General features: G+C 33.2%; 1 protein-coding gene across 1 annotated transcript; it reads right to left on the reverse strand.

Moving 5' to 3' along the window:
* Positions 1 to 3,167: 3,167 nt before the first annotated feature.
* Positions 3,168 to 21,407, reverse strand: LOC133193418 (uncharacterized). Its single transcript, XM_061329353.1, has 3 exons — positions 21,032 to 21,407; positions 5,366 to 5,575; positions 3,168 to 4,129 (listed from the first exon to the last, which is right to left on the reverse strand). The coding sequence occupies exons 1-3, from the start codon at positions 21,129 to 21,131 to the stop codon at positions 3,510 to 3,512; spliced, it is 930 nt and encodes a 309-aa protein (XP_061185337.1). The 5' UTR covers positions 21,132 to 21,407; the 3' UTR covers positions 3,168 to 3,509.
* Between the last annotated feature and the right edge of the window lie 251 nt (positions 21,408 to 21,658).

The raw sequence follows: 21,658 nt of genomic DNA on the forward strand, positions 1-21,658 counted from the left end.
CCTGGCCCAACAGTTCTTCAACTGCAGATTTATTTTCCCTAAATATACCTATGTAAAACTTTTATCACCTATTGTGGCCCCATCCTACACCTGAAATCATGATTTGAACAAAATTAAATCTACACGACCTTAGTATGCTTGCATATCAATATGGCTAATCATGCCTTTGCTGTTCTTGAGAGGATGATTTTTTTTTTTTAAAAATCATTTCCCTTTTTAAAACTTTGATCACCTATTGTGGCCCCACCTTACCTCTAGGGGTCATGATTTGAACAAAACTAAATCTACACTACCTGAGGATGCTTCCATATATATATATATATATATATATATATATATATATATATATATATATATATATATATCACTATTCATGCCTTTGCTATACCTGAGAAGAAGACTTTTAAAGATTTTTTCCTATATATTCCTACGCAAAACTTTGAATGTCCGTTGTTGCCCCACTCTACCTCCGGGGGTTATGATTTGAACAAAAACTGAGGATGCTTCCACAAAAGTTTCACTTGAGAAGAAGATTTTTAAAATGTCATTAAATTTTCGATAATTCTTAATTATCTCCCCCTTGGAAGAGGGTGTGGCCCTTCATTTGAACAAACTTGAATCCCCTTCATCCATGGATGCTTTATGGCAAGATTGGTTAAGATTGGTCCAGTGTTTCTGTAGAGGAAGATTAAAATGTGAAGTTTACGATGATGACGACAACAACAATGGACAATTTTTTTATCAGAAGAGCTCATGTTAGCCTTTGGCTCAGGTAAGCTAAAAGTAGATCACCATGGCCTTATTTTATAATTTTATGACTGTCAGATTGTGTCAGGTTCATATCTTACACACTCTGAGGTTGATGCATCTTTGGGAGGTGTATTGTAACCCAAGAGTAGGTCAAGAGTTGCTTGGAATTTTATGGCCATAGTCATATTCAAATTGTGTCTGGATCATATTTTGCACCCTCTGAGGCCTAGGACCATCAAACCTAGTCATGTGATACATCTTGGTGGAAGATGTGTTGCAAACCCAAAAGTATTCACCATGGACTAATTTTGGAATTTCATAGCTATTCGTTTCCAAATCAAGTCAAGATCATATCTTGCACACTTTGGGGTCTAGGACCATCAAGCCATGTCAGTTGATGCATCTTGCATGGGAGAGGGTGTAGCAATTTAAGAGCAGATCATACTGGTAATTTTGACTATACGAGGGTTGTTAGAAAAGTTCGCGGACATATTGATTTACGGAAAATATATTGTAAACTTTGTAGAATGACGTATGTCTAATTAAATTCTTATCTTATCTATATTAGTATGTGAAAGATCAGGTCCATTCACTAAAATTTTGAAAATATACGTTGATTTTTACTGCGCAGTCATTGGATTCAAGGAGCAATCACTTAATGTTTTATGATGTTAGGTGACCCGAAAACCTGATTCTAGACCTGTGAAGCTTTTTCACACTTCTTTTCTATAGACTTTTCATGTCTTTTTCTGACTTAAAAATTGAATAAGTATAACAAGACATGTTATATATTTCTTAATGTCTTCTGTGGTGTATCAGCTATTAGTGAGACCTTTAAAACAATGTCTACATTCAGCGATCAGATATGAGAAACAATGCAAAATCCATAGGCGCAACGTCCATGCAATTTGCAGGATATTGTGGGTATCGCAGGAGTTGATACAGTCATTCTACGATAAATGGACCGATTCAGAGTATAAAACATGAAAAAAATAATTGTTTCAAATAGCAAAATGAACATCATAATTCTCTAAAGGACATATCAGTGAACAGTGCAATTTTTAATTTCAAAATTATGTCTCTGAAATGTAAAAGTGCGAAAAAGTAACGTGCTCCGTGAAGCATGTTTTATCTAAATAATTTTGCTGTTTATTGTTTAAAGATCATCGCAAATTTTATATTCATATTAATTGGAAAATACGTATAGTTTTTACCTGCAGCGTTTTACTGATTTTATGCAAATAGCGCGCTCACAATAGAACTTGTCCGCGAACTTTTCTAATAACCCTCGTACATAGTTAATCATGGCCAGAACACATCTTGCCCACTGTGGGGCTAAGGATCATCAAACCTTGTCAGATGATGATCTGTCAGAATTAAAATTAGGTCACCATGGGTCCATGGCCATATTTTAGAATTTTATGGCTGTACATAAATTATATAGTTCCAAATGGGCATATTGTGTAACCCAGCAGTGCACTTTACTTAAAGATTTTCCCTATATACTTTGATCCCTTATTGTGGCCCAATTTTACCCTCCCCACACTTGAATCTGTATTATCTAATAATGCTTCCATATTAAAACTAATCATGGCCTTGCTGTTCTCAAGATTTTTTTCCTACATATTCCCATGTACAAGTTGAACCCCCTACTGTTGCCAAACCCTACCCAGGGGGGACATGATTTGAATAAATTTACCTGAGGAGGCCTTATTAATATAACTAATAATGCCCTTTTTGTTCTTAAAAAGATTTTTAAAGATTTGTTCCTATATATTAACATGTAAAATTTTAATTCCCTACTGTGACCCAAACTTACCCCAGGGGAGCCACGATTTGAACGAACTTGAGGAATCAACACTATGACAGCTTTCACACATTTTTTTTTGGGGGGGGGGGGCTAAGGGGGGGTTAATGGTTCTTGAAAAGATTTTTGAATGACCCTACTCTAAAAAATACCAGTGTTGCCTGTTTGTGTTCAGTGATGTGTGCAGTGTTACCAATTCAAACATATCCGGTAAAACGTAAACAAAACAAATAATAGAGCTCATGCCCATGTTTACAAACACAGGTGTTTGCAGAGAATACTGTTGTGATTGAATATTAAGAATTTTCATGTAAGTTCCAATCATTAAAACTGAAATTATTTTTACAATAATTATAAAAAAAAGTGTAAACAAAACGGCAATGCAAGTATGTCCATGCCCCTTTAAATTTGAGAGTAAAATAGAAAATGATTTTTAAATCTCAGGGTCTCTTTAATATCACTCAATACTTGCTTACTAAGCTTATTCATTTTGTATTTCGGTACTACAAGGCCAACAATAAAATTGTATTATTTTCTGTACTCCAGCCAAACAACTGAATTATGGCAACTCATTCTTTTTGTTAACAAAATTTTAACTCCCCCCCCCCCCTTTTTCATTTTTTCGAATTTTTTTTAATAGTTGCCACAATAGACAATGGACTTTGTATCTCAAATTTGAATTATGGTTAAGATATAATTTGTTTCAGGTACAATTTCATGTTAACTAACATACATGAGCCAATGTGCGTATACAAAACTGAAAGTTATGAAAATAAATATAAGCTACCGATTCAAGCTTTCAAATGAATGTTTGAAGTACATGCTTGATGACATTTTCAAATGAAGGCCCATTACATTTGAAATGTTAATCATCCAAATTATTTGTTAAATTGATATTTTATTTGGCTCTATTTGATATACAGATAATGAAATTTTAATCATTGTCCTTCATCTACTTACTTTCTGAATTAACTGGTCGACATGGTAGATTTGATGGCCAAACAAATTTAGGCTTTGTAATGTCAATAAAGTCATAGTCCACAAAAGCATTCACTGCAACAACATTTTTAAATGCAAGATCTTTTTCATACATTTCAAGGCTGGATGAAGCAAGGCTAAAAAAATTTGCTTTTGGAGCTTCAAATAATGACTCATGAGGTCCACTACATAAATATTTATAATTCAGAACAAGCCATGCAGCAAGAATTGCCTCATAATTCACTTGACATCTTGAGCCAGGTATCTCAACCAGTAGCTTAATGCCTCTACTTTCAAGCAAGATATCATGCTTGCTGTCATAAAAATAAATTTTGATTTCTTTTCTAGTTGCTGCCATACAAGGAATAAGAAAATTATCTAGATAAGGATGTCTTTGCTTTTGCAGGAAGGAAAATACAATGATCTGAGCTAAAGTCTGGCTACGGAACCCTCTTTCTTCTACACTTTTGGGTTTCACCTCTATGGATGCTCTGCCACCTGGGCTGATTTCTTCCTCCGGTGGGGCCACATGTACAAAAGACTCCATACTTCCAAGGAGGATATCTAAAGATCCATGCCAGCAATCTGGATTCCCTACAACAAAGTAAAAACAAGTTAACCATTTATCATGTTGATGATAAATTCATATATTTACATTCCATATCAATTTTTCTTATAAAGTGTGTTGAAAGCATCAGCATTCATAATACCATGATCAGGAATGTCAAAAGGTTAAATTCCTGGTTTTTATTTTGACATCACAATTTGATTGCCACACAAGTGCAACGTCACAAATGAAAATCAGAATTCAAACTAACATTGAACAAAAACAGCTGTTCCCTCAATTTTTCCCTCAGATGTAGTGTGCATCATATAAACAGGTATAATAAATGCAAACAATTTATATTTCTCAATCTTCCATCAATAAATGTATATATAAGTATTGAATTGTAAAGTTTGGACATTTATTGTGTCATAACACAGACGGCTTTGGCTCACCATTCAATCAGTGTGCATTCAGCATGTGCTCACCATTTGCTCTCCATTCACAGTTTTGCATTCACCAATCACCTTCCCTCATAATATCTTGGAGCATACAGTGACAATTGTTTCGTGGGAAAATTTTACAAAGATCTGACAAATAGGAAGTTGAACTTGGCATTTTTCACTTTCCCGGAAAAGCTGTTAAGTTCCCCTTGCACTATAGATGTCCGATGCTCAAAAACGGATTCATTTGATCATGATATGCCTTCACTGCATTTATTCACTTTGCATAAGAAAATGTGCTGATCCCAGCTGTTCCATCTACATCAGGCAACCCTTGCCACCTGAAGTCTATAAACAGTTACATTGATTTCCAGACCCTGTTCCTGGTATTTCTAGTTATAGCTTATGATATTTTCAAGTGATTTCTATAAAGATCAAATTATTTAAAAGTGAAGTGATATATGAAATATGAGCAGAATAATAATACAAGTCTTAGATTTCAATATTAAAAACAAGAGGCCACAGAAATCAATTCAGTTTTGAAAAGTTCCCTTACTGTTTAAGTGGGAAAGTAGAACATTTCAGGGACTGTACTGGGAATGGACTTCCTTCAAAAACTTTAACTGGGACGCCAACACTGATGCTGGGGTATAGCATAAGCTTGTCTCGACTTTGTCGAGGTGAGCTAAATAAATTTTGAAAATTGTTCATACTGATTTATAGATGGAGTGTAAACCTACAATCTCCTTTAGCGTTTGCCAGCAGGGGACTACAAATACATTAAATTTACCTAGGATTGTTCATCATTTCAATTGTTTTTCAATAAACAGCCAAATTACTCACCTACACTTGTGTCGCCAAAACAAGATGAAACAAATTCTGGTTTGCATGATCCACATTTGCAAAGAGAAATGCCTTTGTATTTCGCAGAATGATCCATTGTATATGTGTCAGAAAGTGAAAGCTTGCTAAAAAAGTGTTCAGCCAAGACAATCATTAGCTCAGTCTTCGATAGATCTGTTCTCTGTATTCTTTTCAGTATGGCATGTGAATCTTTAAAAAAAAAAAATTGAATTTACAATTTTTAATGAGAACGATTGTCAGTACTTACTAAACTGAACCAAAGGTGTTGAACATGAAAACAATTTCCTAAGTATGTTTGAATTAGATTAAAAATTAATCATTGTTAACAAAATATCACTTGCACTTATAATTATGGTTCCTTATGCCATGGTCCAAATTGTTTAGGGTATTATTTCAACAGACATCTTCAAAAGATGTCTATTAAAAAACAACACTTTTTACCTGACACCACAAGTGATAGGCAAGTTAGAGATTAATTTTTTCATGGTGCAAAACTATGGATTGATTTAACAAAATTTATTATGAGTGTATTCACAACAACAGTTAGAAGAATAAACACTCCTGTTACTGATGCAAAATTTTTCTTTTTTTCCTTTAAATGCAACTTTTTATTCCATGCAATTCCCTACATGGGCATGTCTGTGTAATCTTTTTTTTTTTCTGTGTTTCTATACAACTGGATCAGAGGGGGTCAACCTCTCCAAGGCTCTACATTAACATTTTTTCTTACTTGTCCATTCTGAAATTCATTTGTCAGAATATAATTTTTTCTTGTCCAAAAATTTTTCAATAAAGAATTATCTAATAACTTGAAAAATATTGTTATACATTCACAGAGTCTGTTTTATGATTTTTTAAACACCAAATTATGAAGCAAAATTGTATTATCCTCTCTTGTATAGGAAAAAGAGGCCCATGGGTCTAGAATTGCTCTTCTGATAAATTGAATAACTGTCACTATGACCTATTTTTGGGTCATCATATCCCAATGCCCAGTGGCATCAACTCACAGAGTTTGATGATTCTTAGTCAATATAGAACCTTTAGTATACAAACTATGATATTTCACAATGAATGATAATGAAATTTTAAACACGTCACTGTGGCGATTACACTTTCCTGTGCCCCAAGGTGCATCAACTTTCTAATTTTGGTGTCCCTTCAAAGTTTGATATTTCTAAGAATTTTAGTATCCAAGATATTTCGCTAAAATAATTTAACAAGAGGCCCATGGGCCACATTGCTCACCTGAGTAACTTTGACTATGCTGTCCTTTACCAGATTTTCCCCCTTGTAATACCTATTGTGGCCCCGCCCTCTCCGCAGGGGTCATGATTTGAACAATTTGAATCTACACTACCCGAGGATGCTTCCACATAAGTTTCAGCTTTTCTGGTTCAGTGGTTCTTGAGAAGAAGATTTTTAAAGTGTTTTCCTATATATTTAAATGTAAAACTTGGATTCCCTACTGTGGCTCCGCCCTACCCCAGGCGGTCCTGATTTGAACAATTTAGAATCTACACTACTTGAGGATGCTTCCACATAAGCTTCCGTTTTGCTGGCAAATTGTTCTTGAGAAGAATATTTTTAAAGATTTTTCTTACATATTTCAATGTAAAACTTGGATTCCCTATTGTGGCCCGGCCCTACCCACTGGGGTCATGATTTGAAGAATTTAGAATCTACACTACCCCAGGATGCTTCCACTTAAGTTTCAGCTTTTCTGGCCCAGTGGTTCTTGAGAAGAAGATTTTTAAAGATTTTTCTTATATATTTCAATGTACAACTTGGATTCCCTATTGTCACCCCGCCCTACCCCCGGGGGTCATGATTTGAACAATTTTGAATCTTTACTACACCAGGATGCTTCCACATAAGTTTCAGCTTTTTTGGCCCAGTGGTTCTTGAGAGGAAGATTTTTTAATGACCCCACCCTATTTTTGTCTTTTCTTGATTATCTCCCCTTGTAAGGGAACTTGGCCCCTTATTTTAACAATTTAAACTCCCCTTTACCCAAGGATACTTTGTAATAAGTTTGGTAAAACTTGGCCCAGTGGTTTTTGAGAAGAAGTTGAAAATGTGAAAAGTTTACAGACGGATGGACAACGGGTTATCAGAAAAGCTCACTTGAGCTTTCAGCTCAGGTGAGCTAAAAATGAATAGCTGTAATATTTGCAAAGTAAGTCATTGTGACCTACTTTTTTATTTGACAAACCCGGGTCTTAAGGTGAAGCCACACTCGTTTGACATCATATTAAAAACTTCAACTAAAATGAGTGGAAAAAGACCGCTTATAAAATTTGGGTGAAAAAAGGAGGTGTTTCTAAAGTAATGCAGAGAAGTCTATACCTGATAATGAGGTTTCAATCTGAGTAACACTTGATTTTTGTGAAAAAATAGACAAATATATTTAAAACTGATTTCATGTACTTTAAAAGGGATGTAATTTTTTCAATTTTTATAGTTTCCTTATAAATGACATTCTTTCACGAAATGAGTCTTAGTGCAAAGATGTTAAATATCTATAATTTAGATGTTAAAACACACACAACTTTTAAATAAATATGATTACATGTAAATTTTTTTTGTAATGAACAGGTTGGAGAGAATACTCGAAATCGGGTATTATCCGTGAAATCGTGTATAGTCCCTGAAATCGGGGTATCGTTGTATCCGCGAAATCGGGAATAGGCGGTGTAATCACCTTATAAAACTTAAACAATGGGATGGCGCATTTTGTCGAGTCAACTTTCACCTAGAGACAAATGTTATCTACAGGTATCACTAGCCAAATAACAATTTGGAAGTCTGAATTAATGCGCATAGGACAACAAATACCCGTGGAGCTTAGTACATTTCATGGTCTGCACCCAAACAAACGTTCGTTCTGCTTTTATATTTTATATAATGTTAAATGTATTTGCATCTTCTTCGTGTTCATACCTAACACAACAGAACTATTAAATATCAGAAGTCTGGAATTTATAATATTTCCACATCAATACGACAAACATGAACATTTTGTAAATAATTCAATTTATACGGAAACACATTTCACACACAAAATAATCTGACATTTAAACGGGGGGGGGGGGGGGGGGGGGGGGGGTTCTGTCGTATTTAATTATGCGTCATTAATTGCTTTAACATTCATCTTGTGCATAAAAATAATTCATTACAAAATGTATAAACTATTTAATGGTTAAAATGTTTCAAATTACGGCAAAAACTAATATAGCGCATATATTATTTCGTATTTTTTCGGAGGGGGGGGGGGGGTGTTATGAATCTATTTTCATGAGTTGATTTTTTTGTCGTTGAATAGCATTCCTTACATATATCTTGTACCAGTACATATGTTTTATAAACAGAGAATGACAATTAAAGCTAATTCCCAGAAGTTATAAAAGGCGACATATTCTTTCTTATTTTTTTTTTTAAATTATAAAAATTTCCTTTGGATTCAACATGCCTCCAACGTTTTAGCAAAGACAATGATGTTCTCAGCAACATAGCTTGTGAGAGAAAATAACTGTTGATCATTTAATTTCGCTGAGTTGGCAATATTTTACCATTTTTCGGCAATCTAATTAAAATTAGATGTTCCGAATCTGCTACCGCTTCTCAAACTTCTTTGAGAAGTGGTAGCGGATTTGGATCATCTAATTTTAATTAGATTGATTTTTCGGTGATTTCAGGGGATGAAAGTGAATAGCTATAACGGTTGTTACTATAGCTGCTTACATTAATTATTCCTTGTCCGGATTATCTCGGTCAAGCGAAAATTAACCTCGAATGTGTTATGCATGTGTCCAAGAGAAACATCCCTCCCCTTTCAAAATAATCAAATTAAATGTAAAATGTTATTGTAGAGTTTTGTGCTAAACGTCATTGAATGGTATATATTCATTGCATGACAAAGAGAGAAGATCTATTCATCTAATAAAAATCCTATTGATTCCCTATTTTGCCCTCTTGAGTGAATAGAATTCTTCTTGTCTACAAAACATTCATGCAATAATTGTTTATATGCCGAAACAATATGAGGTTAAAATAGAAACCTGTTATTTTCTACCACATTCGACAAGTTTTAAAAATAACTAAACTTCATGTTAATTTTAACACATTTTTCACCATAGATGAATAATAACAAAAAGTGATCACCATGAGTAATAAGTATCACAGATTACAGAAAAGACAGGGAATTATGAAGTTTTAGTTCCCTGTCACGTGACGTACTGTCTAGAATCAATCAGATAACGTATTTTAGCATATTATAATGAGGTTTAAAGCTATATAACCTAAAATAAACTACACACTCTGAAGGGAAAATCTACCCTGTCTATCCAATACTATAATAATAATAAAAGAAAGTGTCTCCAATCTGTATGGATGATTAATTAAAAACAATGCAGTTCAAGACTTAAGCTAAGACGCGATTGAACACTCCACTTCAGTTTGTTCATATGTATAAAAAGTAAAAACAGTATTATATGTGAAAACTTTAATATATACTTCATATTTGAATATTAGCTCTATATTGAGAATGCATAATAAGTAGGGATGTCAATTTTGTCCATAATTCATATTCGAATATTCAATGAAAGTATTCGAATATATTCGAATATTCGATAAAATAAATAAAATTTAGTTAATTTCAAATGTACATCATTATACTCTCATGGCAGGTTTGCGTCGGTATTTGGAAGTAAAATTGGACATAGATTTTGTAGGTGCACAATAAGGAATTCTACATTTGATATCTGTCAATGTTTGAAATAAATGATTGATTTAAGTGCATACAACCGAAATATAAATGTAACAAATGATATCTATACAAGTTCAAACCAACGAACCAGTCGTTTAACCAGGGGCAAGATTGTCGTTTACTCTTCAGATTCAAAAACACGTAATTAATTACAATTATCTGCTTAATAAAAGATATAATATAATCTTTGATACAATGTTTTGACAATATAAACAAACAGTTCCATGGACAATTTTCCTAGGTCATTAATTTCCCGATAATGATTTTAAATTTTTAAAATTATATTTAACCCGAGATAATCAAGTAATTGATGCATTATTCTGAAATTGAGCCCTTTACAATATTACAGGCTGATTCTATCAAAGATGTAATTCAATGATCAATAAAAATTATTTTCAAAAGTACATCCTTCACGTCTCTTAGACATTCAAGAAGGTTTCATTTCGTTGTCCTCGGTTCTAGATCCGATCATACTGAAAGTACTTTTTGTATCATACATTAATAGTTCTTGTTTATTTCTATATACCTTACTATTTCTTTATACCTTACTCAAAATGAAAAAAATTCGGAAGATCAATAAGATAAGAAAGTAGCGAAAGGAATCAGGGGATCGCTAGTAAATAAGACGGGGATAATTCCAAAACTGTTCTAATTAAAATTTATTACCTTTTTTGTGAAATCTGAAAACCACCGAATATTCGAATCTCAAATTCATATTCGAATATTAACTCATTGAATGAATATTCGAATGTTCGAATATTCGTTGACATCCCTAATAATAAGCACATGAAAAGATGTGCGAATTGGATTTTTTATTTATTTATATGAACCAAGCCCCCCCCCCCCCCCCCCCCTCCCACCAGCTAAACGAAAATCCTTTTAACAAGACATCTCGTTCTCAATTTCCACACAGACACACACAGGTAAAATAACGTCGCTTGCATCAATCAAAATGCAAGCAAAACATTGGCTGGTTCTTTGAATGAAAATTTTCATGGTAAACTGACATTAAAATATTTTCTTTAAAAAATATGCACCTCCCCCTTTCCCCGCGGGAATTGCAGGACTGTTACATACACCATAGGAGGAACTGATGATTTTACTAAAGATTCTTTACCTTTATCAATATTCACTGTATTAATTTTTAAAAATACATTTAAGTTTACATGCATGTACACATGTAGATATTAAATTTATTTCATTTTATATCATTTTTCAACCTGCTTTCCCTTTGTTGTTTTTTTTTTTGATGTTTGTTTGTTTTTATTTTATTTTTTTCCCTTACGAAAACGTCGGTATTCTATATCGATGAGAAATACATGTACATGTACTTACCAACTGAGGAATAATTTAAATTTAACATGAAAGGGACACCATACATTTTTAAGTAAAAAATACATAACACAGCGTTAGTCGTTAAATTTCTTCAAAGTTTTACATTTTGTGAATAATGCACAGGTTAAGAAATTAAGCTTGGGGAATAATTTATAGGGAAATAAACACAGACGACATGTAGTTATTTGTTTTTAGAACTTGTACTGAAAAATAATGATGCCACCGTGCCTTCTTTGCTACCCCAGCAGTGTTTGTCGTGTGATTTTAAACTTGTCAGACAACCATTTAAATTGAGTTCAATAAAAATAAACTCCCAAGATACTGATGTACAAGTAACACTAACTGACACAATGCGCCATTGCTTTATTTTTCTGTTTTTACAGAAAGTTGCACGGTATACCCGATTTCGCGGATTCAACGATACCCTGATATCGAGGACTATACGCGATTTCACGGATAATACCCGATTTCGAGTATTCTCTCCAACCTGATGAAAGCAAAGATATTTGCATGTTCAATGATATATTTTCCCAATTTGCATTTTTCTCTGAGATTTTGACAAATATTTGAAATTTAACATTAACATGTATGAAAATTAATCGACATATGGGAATCTTCAAGTAGTGTATATTGCATCATCAGGCCAACATTTTTTAATAAAATGGTTTTACGGAGCTCCAACTGCAATTTTAGCTAAAAATAAAAGTCCTTGTCATTTATTTTATTCTTAAAGTTCCCGCATTCATCCATGTATGTGCACTAAAAAAATAATACAATGTACAAATGAATCAGCTATTTTGATTGACTAGTTTACTGAAAGTCATAAATATCATCCAATCAATTTATGTTAATTATCTACTGTTTCACTTTGTGGGTCACTGTGACCTAATTTTTATGTGACACACTCTGAGGCCTTAAGAGGCATCAACTGACAAAGTTTGATCATCCTAGGCTTCACAGCACCCAAAATATGCATCTAAAATTATCTGAAAATGAATAGTCGCTAAATTCAAAAGAGTGGGCCTCTGTCACCTACTTTTAGATTAATAGATCCCAAGGCCCCAAGATGTGTCATCTGACGAGGTTTGATGATCCTAGTCTGCTTAGTATTAAAGCTTGAAAGATGTGATTAGAAATCATGATAAAATTTTAAAAATAGGTTACTCTGACCTACTTTTAAATTGAAATAACCAGGGGCGTCAAGATGCATTAACTGTTTAGGTTTGGAAACCCTAAAGGTCATAGTGTTCAAAATATATAGGTTTAAAGAATTTTAAATGATATGCCTTAAAAATTAGAAAGTAGGTCAGTGACCTACTTTTTAATTGTCAAACACCAAGGCCCCAAGATGCATCAATTTTACTGACAAGGTTTGATGATTCTAAAATCACTTAGTATCTCAAACACCTTGCTTAAATATACTGAAAATGAATAGCCATAAAACTCAGAAAGTAGGTCACTGTAACCTATTTTTCACACTTTCAGGCATTAAGATGAGCTGACACAATTGACCATTCTAGGCTTCACAGTGTAGATATGCATTTAAAGCAATTGAAAAGCCATTGCTACTACATTAAAAAAAGTAGGTCACTTTGACCAGAAAAATTTGACTATGAATAATGAAAAAAAATGAAAAAAAAAATTGAAAAAGTAGGTAACTGTGACCTACATTTAAACTGACATATCCCCAAGCCTCAAGATGCATCAACTATTTTGGTTTGGAAACCCTAAAGGTAATAGTGTTCAAAAGGTATACATTTAGAGATCTTAAAATGATAAGCCATAAAACGCAGAAAGTATGTTACTGTGACCTATTTTAAGTTGACACACCCTGAGGCCCCAAAATGCATCAACTGACAATATTTGATAATTCTTAACCTCTTAGTACCTGAAATTTTTATGTAAAATGTTTTGAAAATGGATAGCCTTAAAATTCAGAGAGTATGTCAAGGTGACCTACTTTTTGACTGACACACTCCATGGCCCAATGATGTCCATGTCCAAGATATGCATCAATATCAATTTGAAAATCAATAGCTGCAAAATTCAGAAAGTAGGTCACTGTGACCTACTTCAGGTTCGATGAAACTTGAGGACCTAAAATGCATCAACTGACAAGATTTGATGATCGTAGTCCTCATAGTGAACAAAATATCAAAGATTTAACAAATTATCATTTTAGGATAAATTTTGAAGTGACCTTGATACCATGCCTTTTGCCCTAGGGTGATCCTTGAACAATTACAAATCTGTAATGTATCCTCATCCTTATATCTAACTTTGGTGATAATCTGCCCAGTCGTTCATGAGAAGAAGACTTTTTCACAACTGATTTTTTTTTTATATTTCCACCCTCCCTATCATTAGTACAAATGAAAGCCCTTGGTCCCAACAATACTCTGTAACAAACTTGATAAAAATTGGCCAAGTGGTTCTTGACACATTCCAAGAAGTTTACGCACATGGCACACCAGGCCATAGCATTAGCTCTTTCAGCCTTGGGCTCAAAAGAGCTAAAAATAGCAACAAGAAATAGGTTCAACACCAAATGTTTCTTTGCTTATTATTCCAGCCTGTCTTTATTGCCTTTGTCTTCATCTGTTTCAGCTTTTTTACCCAATACTAAAAACCCAAACTTCATCAGATCCATGCCACTAATCGAAGTTCAAAATTGAAAGTAATGCTTCTATACTGAACTTTGATCTCCATGGAGTTTGATGACTGGGATCAAAATTCATTATGATCAGGATTGAAATTACCCATTTATGCACTGCATGCTTTTGATTTCAACTTCTGATAAAAAAAAAGTTGACAATAGCTTTTCTTTTCAACTTAAAAAAAAATAATCACAGAACGGTACCAGACAAGCGAACAGGTGTTAATGTTGAGCCCTGCTCCATCACAAAGGGAGAAAGGTTGAGGCCTCCTTGAGAAATGTTTAAACCAGCCAAGACAGGACCCCCCCTAATATACATCCTAAATATGTTTATATATATGTAATATAAACATTCTTATATATGATAATAATAAGATAATAATTTTTGAAACAAAACCAAAAAATCCCTGGGTCAGGGTGTATACGGGGGGAAGGTGGGAGGGTTCCTGTCCACAAGCACCTAAGGATTTTGTAAACTTTGAAAAACAGCTTTATTTATAGTTTTTTTTATTATATTATATTAATATAAGATACGATTACATGCTAACTCAACATAATGCACATACTAGTATAGCATAAGAATGTACATGGACACTTTTGGTAATTTTGTTTGCAAGAATTGGTTAAACTTTTATTAAAACAAGAGGCCCATAGGCCACATTGCTCAACTGAGCTCTTTGGCTACAGAAAAGGAAAAGCAGAAATCAGTTCATTTTTGAACAGTTTAAATATGTAAGTGGTCCCAACCTACATTCCCCCCTTCACCTTCAATTTAGTGAAGGTGAGGCATGTAACGAAACTAGTAAGCTTGTGTCATTATGTGTATGTTGATAAGGACGCTTCCTAAAAGACTACCTGGAAGTTTAAAATTAACTGATGCAAGCACACTACTGTCCAGATCAAGGAAAAAAAACTCATGTTTTGGAACAGGCATCATCCTTATATATCAGAACTAAATAAGAGTTGTTTCAGCAGGATTAAAAGCACATCATTTCAACAGGTATGTAGTATGGTCCGCCTTATCATTAAATAATTATCTAATAATGAATATTAAGTAGGGATGTCAATTTTATCAATAATTCACATTCGAATATTCAATGAAAGTATTCAAATATATTCGAATATTCGATAAAATAAATAAAATCTGTTTTATCTTAAATATGCATCATCCTACTCTCATGAAAGGTTTAGCGAAGGTATGCTTATATTGGAAGTAAAATTGTATGAAGACTTTTGTAGGTGTACAATAAGAAATTCCATTTGATATTTGTCAATGTTTGAAATAAATAATTTATTTAAATGTAGAAAAGTATAGTTTTAACAAATGAAACGTGTATTTATAGAAGCTCCAACTAAGGAACCAGTCGTCTTACAAAAGGCAGGATAGTCGTAACGGTATACTGTTCAGATTTCAATAGGTGTAATAAATTACAATTATCTGCCTGATAAGAGATATGTCATTGATTATAATCTTTGATACAATGTAAACAAATATTTCCATAGACAATTTTCCTAGGTAATTAACTAATTTCCCGATAATGAATATAAAATTCATGATTATGTACAACCTGAGATAATCAAGTAATTTACACATTTATTCTGAAATTAAGCCCTTTACAATATTAATTACAGATTAATTCTATCGGACATTCATTCAATGATCAATTACTTTTATTTTGATAAGTACATGTGTATACTCTTCACGGAAGTTCACGCCATTAAGACATTCCTAGATTTCATTTGTTGTCCTCGATTCTAGATCGGATCGTATCTAACTAATAAAAACTATGAAAGTACGTTTTGTATTATACATAAAGCATTATTGTACAATTCTTTAACACCTTACTCAAAACAAAATACATGTTATTTAGTAGATTTGTAAGCTAAGAAAGTAGTGAAAGAAATCAGGCGATCGAAATTGATTGCTAGTAAATTAAACAGGGATAATTCCAGCACTGTTCTAATAAAAATTTATTAATCACAGTACTTCTTTTTATGAAATCTGAAAACACCGAATATTCGAATCTTAAATTCGTATTTGAATATCAACTCATCGAATGAATATTCGAATGTTCGAATATTCGTTGCCATCCCTAATATTAAGTAATTATAAATTGTTAATCTTGAAATCTAATTTTAGCTCTGCTAATTAACGCAATTAACTTGTTTACATTTTTTTCACAACTGTTACAGCACTGTCTCAATTTGAATTTACATTTTATCTGACAAAACAACACTGTAAAATGTTTTTGTAAATTGTATAATTCTTTAACATATAAACATACTCTCAATTCTTAAATGAAATCAGTTTATTTTGATGCTGAAAAAAGAAAATCATAAAATTTGTATGAATTTCTTGTGATTTGAAGAAAAATGAGAATTTATCAATGAAAGTACTGTTTGTATTTTTTTTTTTTTGGGGGGGGGGGGGGGGGGGGCATAAAATAGCTTAACAAATTTGAAACATGATCATAACTTGACAAACTCTTGAAAAAAATCTTGTATACATGTACATCAGAACTTCTAAACACCATTCGATGCTGACTGCGGTTTTCAAGAACTCGATCTGTTAAATTTCACATTTATTTGCATTCTCTGATGGAAAAAAGATTAAACTCTTTTTACACTTTTACACTCTTAAATTACCGTATATGCAAACACGTTCGTAGTCGCAATTTGCTGAAATGTTTGCAGCTATATTTACAATTTCTTGATGTACGTTGTTTATAAATGTTAGGCTTGAATTCACATTACTAATTTACTACAGGTAAACTTCGGTATCTCGACATCGAATATGTCGACAACCTGGGATATGTCGACATCCTTCCGCGGTCCCGGCAGTATTTACTATATAAATGATTTGCGAAAACTCTGATATGTCGACCTCGGTAATGTCGACAACCCGGGTTATCTCGACGTATATTCACAGTCCCAAGAGCAAAATTTACCTGGCATATGTCGACATCGGCAATTTTCTGCTCTACTGAACCTAACTGTTTGTCAGACAGGGTCGCTCGTCACGCACGGACGACTCAGGGTATCTCGACTTCGTCAAAGTTTCACACCTTTCACACCCATGTTTTGACTGCAAGCTGCTTAATTAATTTTATAGACTGTGTTTGTAGGTGAATCCCAAGCCCCTTCGGCGTCTTTGAGAAGTTAATTGAGCTTGGGTAATATCATTGCTAAATCTACACGATTCTGCGTAAATGTATATCGAAACGTAAAATAACTTTTAAATTTGAAAAAGATAACTAAAGTACAATGAATAACAAAAACACACTGAAAAATTCATACTAAGGAATTAAAAAAAAGTTTTAATGATATTTTGTAGTTAAAATGTATTCAACAGGAAACAATCCAATTAACGACACGATTGACAGAATCAGTCGTAATTCGTGCATCCGTAACATCACTACGTTAGTTAAGATACACAAATCTCTCTAAAAAAAATAATTTTATTGTATATTCTTTCTGAATGAAATAAGAAAAAAATAATCCGCATTTATTATTTTTTTTTACCATATATCAGATGTCGACTTTATACGGTTCGAAGTTTATAGAGCGCATTTCGTATCCTGTTCTGACGAAAAGGCAAGTTACACTCGAATGCAGCTCAATGCTGTAACTTTGTGCTGAAACTTTGTGAATTTAGAAATATTTCGATAAGGAACACGTTTTATAAACAATTTTTTTAAATAACTTCTAGATTTTTAATAAAAATAGAGGGAATTCTGAAATATGTTGAGCTACAGTCTACATTAAAGTCATGTACATATAATAAGCTTGTCTGTTTTGCTATGCAATGAAATCTTGGACGTCAAGTCTCAACTCTGATATCTCGACACCTCAGATATCTCGACATTTTCCGATGGTCCCGTCGATGTCGAGATAACAAAGTTTACCTGTATATATTTACATTTCCAATAAATTTCCCCTATGATTCTTTACAAAATAGAAAACAGTTCATTTTCTCATGAACTACCATCAATGAGCATGAATATCTCAATTGTTACATCATAATACCATACTTGACGTCATAACTATAATGCAAACTGTTTTGCTTTAACAGTGACAGTTGAATGGCGTAATTTGTGGCAACTCAGCAAAAAAATAATATAAATATAAGAAATGAATTTAATTTTTGAAAATTCATGAGGTACATGAACTACAACACTTCACGCTGGCATATTTACCATAAAGCGTAATGCATTACATGAAATATGCCAGCGTGAAGCGTCATAGTTCATGTCCTCATGAATCTTCAAAAATTAAATTCATTTCTTAAATGATTTATTTTTATACACAAGTTTTCTGCTGCTAAACACAACTGTGGCCTTGTATTTGCAATTCTTCAACAACTGTTTCTGGTTGGAAATCGTTGCAACATATGAATTAAGTCAGCTTATCATGTAAGTATCATACTAATTAACTCTGAAGTTGTGGATTAGACACAATTTACCGTTTGCTACTCTAACATTATGCAAAGTCATGGCAAATGGAGGGTATTTACACTTTAATACGATTATAACAGGTCCAGCACAATCTCAAAATTTAGCTATATACCTTGAAAAAGCTATATAGCTTTATTAAGCTTTTTAAAATAGCTTGATAAAGCTATTTATGTGCAGTTTTTCAGAAAAATGTTTTTGTAAAAGAAATAGACAAAAAGTCGCAAGTATTTGACTATTCATATATGTACTATGGGCTATCAAAACAACAACTGAAATCAAAGATAGTTCTAACATTGCAGCAGTTGAATACTTTTAAGGCCAAACAAAAAAATATGTGTGGTTCCGGTTACACTTCCAAAAAAATTAGGGTAGGTAGGTGGGGATTTTTTTTTTTTTTTTTACAAAATGATTTTCTTGATTTTTCCTAAATAATACCTATCACTGCTTTGCAAATGGCATTTAGATGTGGTGTGATAATATACTAGTCAATATTGGTAGGGGACACCTACATGCTAGCTTGCTTTGGATTTAACACTATTAAACACTTGCACTATGTTTTGCAAGGAGGCCATCATTGCTGAAACTAAAACTTAAACTGGAGCCATTGATGGAAATTCCGGAAAAAACATGAAAATTGCTAAAAAAAAAGTTTAGGGTCGGGGGTATAAAATAGGGAAGGTCGGGTAACTGGAACCACACATATTTTTTTATTTGGCCTAAGCAAAAGATGAATTTCCATTGTTTGAGCAACTGTACACTACCTTGTGTGCGTTGAAGCGTGGATAAGTATGATTGCTTCTCATTGTACTGAATTATTACCAATCAATTATCTTGTTGACCACAATTGGCCTTTTTTATAATTTTAATGAAGAAGTAACTTTATCAATACCTGATATCGCAATTACTTATCTTTATTGAACTCTTTCGCTGTGAAGGTAGGAAACATCTGTTTGCTGGGGGCAATGTGATGTTGCATATAACGCGAGACCGAGCATTGTGGATTTTTAAAAGGCAAATTTGAAAGAAGTCCTGGTGAAATATTTTGCGGAACATTCGCTGAACCACACTTATAAATTTTAAGAGAACCCAGTCTTCAAGTGTTACATTTTCATTGATACTTTTTCAGTAAGCCGACTCATCTAATTAAGTTCTACAATTTCTTTTCGATTATCGTTACTTTTGGAAGCTGATAAAAAAATCTAAACATTCCAAATAAGACAACCTACTATTTAAAGTTCAACCCTTTGCAATACATTGTACTTTTAGCATACTAATTGTTCGAACCATTCGACTGTCACTAGCATAAGTAATTCATGCCATGGAAATCTCGCAAGATTTAGAGTTTCCTCGACTTTGCCCCAAAAGAGCGGCATTACGTCAGATAACTGTGAGGTAATCACGATACAAAGTATTGTTTTATATAGCCCCAAAACTTTTAGAACTTTGAGTACAAAGTCTCCTAGGGAGATACATTTTGATGAGTGATTTTTACATGCCTTATTTTCAGAAGCAATCTAATTAAAATTAGATGTTCCGAATCCACTACAACTTCTCAAACATCTAACAACATCCCATTCGGGGTCAAATCAGAGCGACCTTTCGATTACCAAATGAAATCGCCGTCTCTGAAATCTTGGCTTATAGTTCGGATGCGTTTCTTTTTTATTGCCAAACCTAAACGCCCAAAGGGTTTCATAGTAAACAAAATATGCATGGTAAAGACCGTGCTATATATGAATGTGATGTGCGAGATATATACATGATATAGACGTATAAGTCTAGTTTGTGCATTTTCATTTGTATTATTCAGGTAAGAATGCCAGATTGACGGACTATACGTTCAATTTATACCAAAATTACTTTAATTCAATGTAAGACAGTCTACTGAGCATCAATAATGTTATGATGTAGCAGTGGAACTAATTCTAGAATCGTATACAGAAGTTTGAATCTGATTGGCTAAAATGTTTATGTTTATTCATAATCGAAAGGTCTCTCTGACGTGACCACGAATGGGATGTTGTTAGATGTTTGAGAAGCGGTAGCGCATTCGGAACATCTAATTTTAATTAGATTGTTTCAGAAGAGTACAAGATTGAATAATATTACCATGATCACTGTACCAAGGTGCGACTTTTTGTGCATGCTGTGAAAATAACACATTTAAGAAAAAGTGTGATAAAATAGCTAAATCAAGCTATTCTGAATAGCTTAATAAAGCTATGTAGCTAAATCAAGCAGAGTAAAGCTTTATAGCTAAATCAAAAGATTGTGCGGACCTGTATAAGTCATGCGTTCATTACCCTGCCTTTGGAAAACGCACGACCTTTGTTTAAAATAACAAAGGGATATGCCAAGGATGCTTTGAGATCATTTGGTCAAAATTAACATAACACTATTAATGCAAGGTATATGCACGTATACATACTCACTTTCGTCCATCAAAAAATGAATCAATTTTTCCAGAAGTAACCTGGAGACCTTGTTGTCAGGAACATAATCAGGTTTGGTAAAAAAGTTATTCAATAACATAATAGCATCCGTGAATATGATGCCAAATGGATATATCTCATCCGCATACGGACGTGTTTCGCACGATGCTCGAGAAAAGCTTATTCCATAACCTGCCGCAACATTGCATGATGTTATTTCCTGAGCAATTAGTGGATTTCGTCTGTCAAAACACAACGAATTGTACGCACTTTTAAACTGATCCAACTCTTTAAATTGTGCCCTAAATTTTTCAAAAACAGTATCTAATTTTGGTTTTTTGGAAGTACTTGGTGAAGTTCGTCCATCAAAATCAGCCATGATGAAAGATTTTTTTCTACTTCCGGTGCGTCGATTTACCCAAATGGACACAAATTTAAACCAATGGGCCCAAATGGAAACCAAATTGACTCAAATGGAAAACAAATGGAAACCAAATGAAAATCAAATGGAAACCAAATGAAATTTTAAGTATATATATTATCGTATAATCAAGATGTTAACTAACATTAGAGAATAATCACTCATTTTTCTAACAGTGTATTTTTAAAATACGATTTTTTTTCTAT

Source organism: Saccostrea echinata, unplaced genomic scaffold (genome assembly GCF_033153115.1).
Source record: "Saccostrea echinata isolate AGI-Se365-2 ecotype Australia unplaced genomic scaffold, CSIRO_AGI_Sech_v1 ptg000027l, whole genome shotgun sequence".
Lineage (NCBI taxonomy): Eukaryota > Metazoa > Mollusca > Bivalvia > Ostreida > Ostreidae > Saccostrea > Saccostrea echinata.